The sequence below is a fragment of the Rhinolophus hipposideros genome, assembly GCF_964194185.1.
Source record: "Rhinolophus hipposideros genome assembly, chromosome: 14".
In the NCBI taxonomy this organism is placed as follows: Eukaryota; Metazoa; Chordata; class Mammalia; order Chiroptera; family Rhinolophidae; genus Rhinolophus; species Rhinolophus hipposideros.
The window spans coordinates 50,844,167-50,850,166 of record NC_138060.1 but is presented as its reverse complement, the minus strand read 5'-3'; the positions used below and the strand labels follow the sequence as shown (position 1 = coordinate 50,850,166).

Below are 6,000 nucleotides of genomic sequence, written 5' to 3'. Positions count from 1 at the left end.
TCCACAGCCAGCATCAAGCAATAAACACGTGAGTACTAAATCAATCAGGTGGTTTTGGCTATAAATAAATAAATAAATAAATAAATAAATAAATAAATAAATAAAAATTTATTCAAGGGTCTTAGGCTTTGCACATTGGAAACACAACTAGGCAATATCCAGAATGTTCCAAAGAAGAAAGAAAATCTTACAGTAAAAAGAACGTTGAGACCAATCAATCCTGCATTCTTAGCCTCTGCATGGGCCCAAGATTATAATCCTCTGGATGTCAGGTGGTCTGGATATGTCAACATTCTTTTTCCTAGCTCTCCAGGAGGTAATCATGGGTTTATCTGGAGGTTTGATGTATATCCAGGTATTAAGGCATTACTGTACAGTTCAAAAGTTTAAGTTCCCAGGCTAGTTAATACAAGAACAGAGTCATTTCCTCATGTCTCAATCTACTTAATTTTAATAATTTAGCAGAATGACTATGGTGACTCCATTTTATTTCTTCTGTATTCCTCAGTACAGAAGCCCTCCAGGTGACTTTAGCCCCAGCCATAGGACTGCACTCAGAGGAGAGGCCCTGAGTGAAAAAATCACCTAGCTAATGAATCCCAGAACCATACTAGACAACATGACTGTCAGCTGTTACTGCGACTGAACCCATAGTTGAACTCGAGCTCGCCATAACGTTCCCAGCAATCAGCAGTTGTGGGAAGACCTTCCAGAACCCTTTCTCCGAGCGTTGATTGGCTTACACTCATGTCAATCAAGATTTTCTGCCCAATGAGCCGTTAAGTCACCAGATAGGGTGCCAACCTATTCGCTAAGACTCCCAACCACTTTCTCATGTGTAGTGTGAGCAAAATCCCTAGACTACCCACAAAGACCATAGAGAAGTAAAGCACCACGGGAAGTGGCGTTTAGGGACGCTTCCTCTAGTGCGGTCCAATGAAGTTTTTTTTTGGCAGCAAATTCAGTCCCCAAAAGGAAGAACATTTTCATTGGTGGTTTAATACAGGGACACAGAGACTCACGGGAGCCTCGACCAAGTACTTGCCACTATTGTCCAGGTCGCCTGTCAATCAGCTACCTCTCTGGATGGGCGGAAACTGGCAGCCCTTTTGGCACCACCTCTTCCTGTGCCGGTGTGGTGGGAGACAGCAAGGCCGCAGGGGCTGGGAACCTGCCGCGTGGGCGGGGTCGCGCTGCGCGGCCTGGACAGTTCCTCCGCGGTGAAGCTCCGGGAGTGCCCCCAGCGCGGGGCCCTGCGGGGCGGGCCTCAGCTAGGGGCGAACTCGGGGGCGGGGCCGGGGCGGGGCTGCAGGAGGCGGAAGCGGCGAGTGAGCTCGAGCCGGAGCCTTGAAGCCAGCGTCCGGGTCGACCAAGCGGCGTCGTCGGGGTTGGCCGGGGCGGCGGGGCGCTAGAGCCTGGGCGGGCGGGCCGAAGGCCGGGGGTCCAAACCAAATATCGGGAGACGGGCGGGCTCACCCCGGCACGGTCGTCGGGGCGCGGTGAGCTCCCGCCCCCGCGCAGTCCTGGGGAGGATGCGGCCGGGGGCCCCGGGGTGGGGCGGGCAGCGGCTGCTGTTGCGCTAGCGGCTCAGGGGGTGGGCGGCGGCGGCATGAGGCGCGGGGCCGACGCCCGCGGGAGGGAGGCGCTGCCGGCGGCCCTGCCGCTCCCGCTGCTCGCCGTGCCCTGCCCGCGGGGCCCCGGCCGCTTTCGTCCCGGCCGCCGGCCGGGCCGCCGCTGGTGACCACTCGCCGCTTCGCCGGAGGCTTCACCCGCGCCCTCCCCCAGGACGCTCCCGCGGAGCTCCGGCCTCTTCGCCCCGCTCGCGGAGGCCGCGCTGCGCGCCGGGCGACGGCGAGGCCGGAAGATGGCCTGGGTGCTCAAGATGGACGAGGTGATCGAGTCCGGGCTGGTGCACGACTTCGACGCCAGCCTTTCGGGCATCGGGCAGGAGCTGGGCGCCGGCGCCTACAGCATGAGGTACTGGGCGCTTTGGGTCAGACGGGCAGGCGGAAGCCCCTGACCTCTTGGGAAAGGCCTGCACGCCCCGGGGCCCTCGCCAGGCGCAGCTGTGATCAGCTGTGCCCCGGCCTCCCTGCCGCGTGGCCGTCGGGCCATGGAGCCTCGCCGCCTCTGCCCGCGCCGGTGACGGGTCTGGGAGGGTGGCCCCGCAAGCTTCGGTTGTAAGGATGGCTTGGGTTGGTGGGAGAAGGGGCTTCCTTTTCTTGCAAGTGGTTTACAAGCCACTTAGAGATGGAGTACAGTGTACGACAGGGCGAGACTTGCGTTGGGAGAATAACTCTCCAAGGTTTTGGTGTCTGTTCCAACTCCGTTCTACGTGCTAGTCTTTCCTAGTTGCAATGTTTAATCGGTTGATGCTGCAATAGTAGTTGTATGTGAAAATAATCACGGTAGAGAAGCACGTTTAACTTTTTTTTCCCCTCAAAGTGAAAATTTTCATTTTGGGGACTACCGTCTTTTGAAGAAGGCTTTAAGCTGCAGTGGTTTCATCACAAACAATAGTGTTTAGTCTCTACTGTCTGTACCAGCAGCCATTCATTTTTTTCATTTCGAGAAGTTGAAACAGATCTGAGTTTAGCCTCTGGCCTTTACCCAAAGAATACTGTTTTTTTAACTCCTATCAGTTTGGCAGCTCTTTATTTTCTTAGCCTTATTTATACTTACATATTTATTGAAATGTAGTTTGTATTCTGTAAGTTCACCCGATCAAAGTATAACATTTGATGGCTTGGCAGCTTTTCATTGATGGGAATTAAGTGAAATTTTCCAAATACGTTCTTTAATACGTGACGTCTCTGAAGTGCTGTCCAGTTTCCCAGGAGCTTCCCATACATCTCACTGTATCTTTAGGAGAGGACGGGGAGCATCAGTGTCCTAAAGAAGAAAGACTTCTGGGCCAGAGCAGGCCTGGGATGGCGGGCGCTGCTCTCTGAAGTATTCAGCGTTGAGACCTTAAGGGGAAACTCTGGGCTATAAAGAATCTCAGAAAGGTGGAGATGTTTCTTAGGGCGAGGAAGCGCTTGAGGGAGAGCTTTCACTCACCAGTCTCTGACCCCGATTTGGTCTGTACCAATCTCCCTGAACTTGGCACTCCTCTCTGCAGTTGTGTAACTTGAAACTTGAGGGTTCTGGATGAGGTGGCTTATTTTCTGGAACAACTGTCTCAGTTGTTGAGGAAATTGAACTACTGAAAAGTCAATAGGGTCGACCCAAATGGGAATACTGGACGCGACGCGATGATTTCCTTGTGAAAAGACAGGCCACAGGGCCGGGCTGTTCCTTGAGACCCTGAACTTCCAGTTAAGGAATAAGGGCACGTGGGACCAAGTCAGTGTGTCTCTGCAGTTGCTTCTCAGTCCTCAGTTATGGCAAAATGAAAATTTGTTACTGTGAACTTTGTTTATCGAGGGTTGTTCTGAGCTTTTAGTTTTTTTCCTAGTTTTATTTGTTTTAGTGATTTGGCCAACTAATGCACTTTTGATTATGGTATGTTCTGTGAAAAGGAAATAAAATCTTGATACTAAACCTTTCCCCTGACCGTGTTCTTAAAGTAATGCATGACATTCTTGTAATTCTGTGTCTTTTGTAACACTTTTCACTGGGAACGTTTTTCCACTGAATGTTTTTGGTTACTGGTTATATAGTATGTGTCACTTAATCTAAATTTTTCAAGTATCTTTGAAGGCAAATACTATTTTTGGTTATTCATATACTTTTGGTATCAGTTTACTCCTCAACATTTGTTCCTCAAAAACTAAGGAGCCCATGAGAGTACCTGCCTCGTGCAAATTCAAGACCCTTTACTTCAAATTCAAACTTAGGAAATTCCAAAATTGATCTAATAAGGAGAAAGCCTGAAAACAGCTTTAGACTGCTGCTGGCTTTTGATTGCACTTGTACTTCCCCTGCCTGGACCTGGAGCTCCGGGAGGGCTGGTGTCAAATGGGAAGTAAGGCTGTTGATGCTTATCGTTTTCGTTTGTTCTCTCAAGTTCGAGAAATAAACTTGAAGCTCTAAATTTGAAGTTACTTGAAAAGCAACTTCTTGCTAAAAATTTATAGGCAGCTTTGCTTTTTTCTTTCAAAGTGAAGTATGCCTACTGTTCTTGCGTTTTGGAGGGATTAAAACGAGGGATTTTAAAGATTTCTTTTAGGAAATGGTTTCTTAGCTTTTGGGATGGCAATCCTGAAAGAGAAGGTTCCTCTCAAGAATAGTCTGACTTAATATATTTGCAGTAAATGATGTAGGCTGATAGTATTGGGGTATGTGGAGGCTGATTTTTGATACGACCTTTGCTTCCCTTTTTTTTTTTTTCTTTCTCTGGTTCTCATTTTGTGTGTTTGTGTGTATTCCATGTGTACTGCTGTATCACATTTGTACATGAGGTAGAAGCTGCTGGAGAGTCTAAATGAGGCAGGGCATAAATGTTTTTTAAAATCTTAGTTACAAAGCAGGATTCTAGAGATGGATGAAGAGACCTTAGAAAAATAATAGACCAGTCTTTATAAGCGAGTAAGCCTACGCTCATAGATGTTAAAGTGATTGGCCCAAGTGGCCTGTCAGTGACACTACCATTCCAAATGAAGGCTGAGTTCGTACTCACTGAATGAAGGCTGAAACCCATTGTAACTTGAAATCTGGGTCATGCGTGTTTTGTGAAATAATGAGCAGATAACTAAATAACTTTAAAAAGTAAAACTCATTAAAACTTCTGCAAGGTCTTTTGGGCCACCTGGTAATTTTCTTTTCCATTTTACTGTTCACATGAAATTTATAATCTGTAGCAAGTTAATTTTCAGGATTTAAAGAGTAATGCAACTTCTTTAGATTACACATAAAAGCTATGATACTAAATTATTACCTTACAAACGACATTGGTCTGAGCCCTGTTAAGCTTCACTATGGTATAAGTCTGTTTTAAAATGAAAGTTATACTTTACATATTCTGAGGTGGGGAGATTCATCCATAATTTATAAATAATTTGCTAAATCAAAACTACTTTGAGGTGAAGACAAATTTCCTATACAAGTGATAGGTTAAAATGACAGTTTATAGGCCTTCTGAGGTAATGGCAAAATTTCAACTTTGATCAGTGTTAAGTTAGTAAAAGATTACTAAGGATATGGTTTATTGTATGGCTATTAATAGCAGATGATTTTCTTTTGGTCTCATGCTAAAACAGAATGTCCTTGAGTAGATAACATGTCTTAGAAGTATAGAAAAATTTAGGGTCAGTGAAATTTGATTTCAAAGTTAGAAGCTTTCTGGATTTAATCTTGGCTGAAGTATAGGGAAGAATTTACTAAATTGCGGATCAAAAATCATAATTGATTTCAGATTATAGTGTTCATATTGGTTTTTAAATTTATTACTTTAAAGCACTGTTTGGCAAACCTTTTCTGTAAAAAGCCAGACAGCAAATATTTAAGACTTTGGAGGCCAGAGAGTCTTTGTCACTTTTTGTTTGTTTACAACTCTTTTAAAAATGTAAAAACCATTCACATGGTTGTATAAAAACAAGCTGGCTGAATTTGGCCCTTGGATTTGCCTACCCTTGCTCGAAAGGACAGACTCTAATAATAGGCTTTGATTGCCTTGGAAAAAGATTTGCTGACTATTGAAATTTATATCCAAGGAGTAACTTACATAGACTCAGAACTCTCAACTAATTTACATACATTCTCTTGTTTGTCCATATATTTTATTGTGTTCAATTTTTAAAATTAGAGTGTCCCCTCCCCTCACTAAAAGTAACATTCAATACAGTTTGTATCCTTCAGTGGAAAGAAATACTTTCCATGGCTGTTTGAAACTTGGCAGTTTATTGATTATGGACTCATAAACTTGATATGTTTCATCACGGTGACTGACACCTGTCAGTTTGCCAAGACATACTTAAATATTTGCTATTGGTAGAAATACCATCTGATGCCTCATCTTTGCTTTAGGTTCTGTGGGTAAACTTAAAAAGAAGCTCTGTA

At 45.4% G+C, this 6,000-nt stretch overlaps 1 protein-coding gene across 6 annotated transcripts in view; it reads left to right on the top strand.

Annotated features, from left to right (window-relative positions):
* The first annotated feature begins 1,293 nt into the window (after window positions 1-1,293).
* The window catches only part of UBP1 (upstream binding protein 1), a 54,309-nt gene continuing 49,602 nt past the window's right edge, over window positions 1,294-6,000 (top strand). The window contains exons 1-2 of one of the 6 annotated variants that reach the window (XM_081073109.1): window positions 1,294-1,499; window positions 1,786-1,977. In XM_081073109.1, coding sequence (XP_080929235.1) covers window positions 1,865-1,977 — 113 coding nt within the window. In that variant the 5' untranslated portion in view covers window positions 1,294-1,499; window positions 1,786-1,864. Of the gene's footprint in view, window positions 1,500-1,596; window positions 1,978-6,000 lie in introns of those variants that run through there. The other 5 variants (XM_081073108.1, XM_081073111.1, XM_081073107.1 and 2 more) reach the window with 5 other exon arrangements.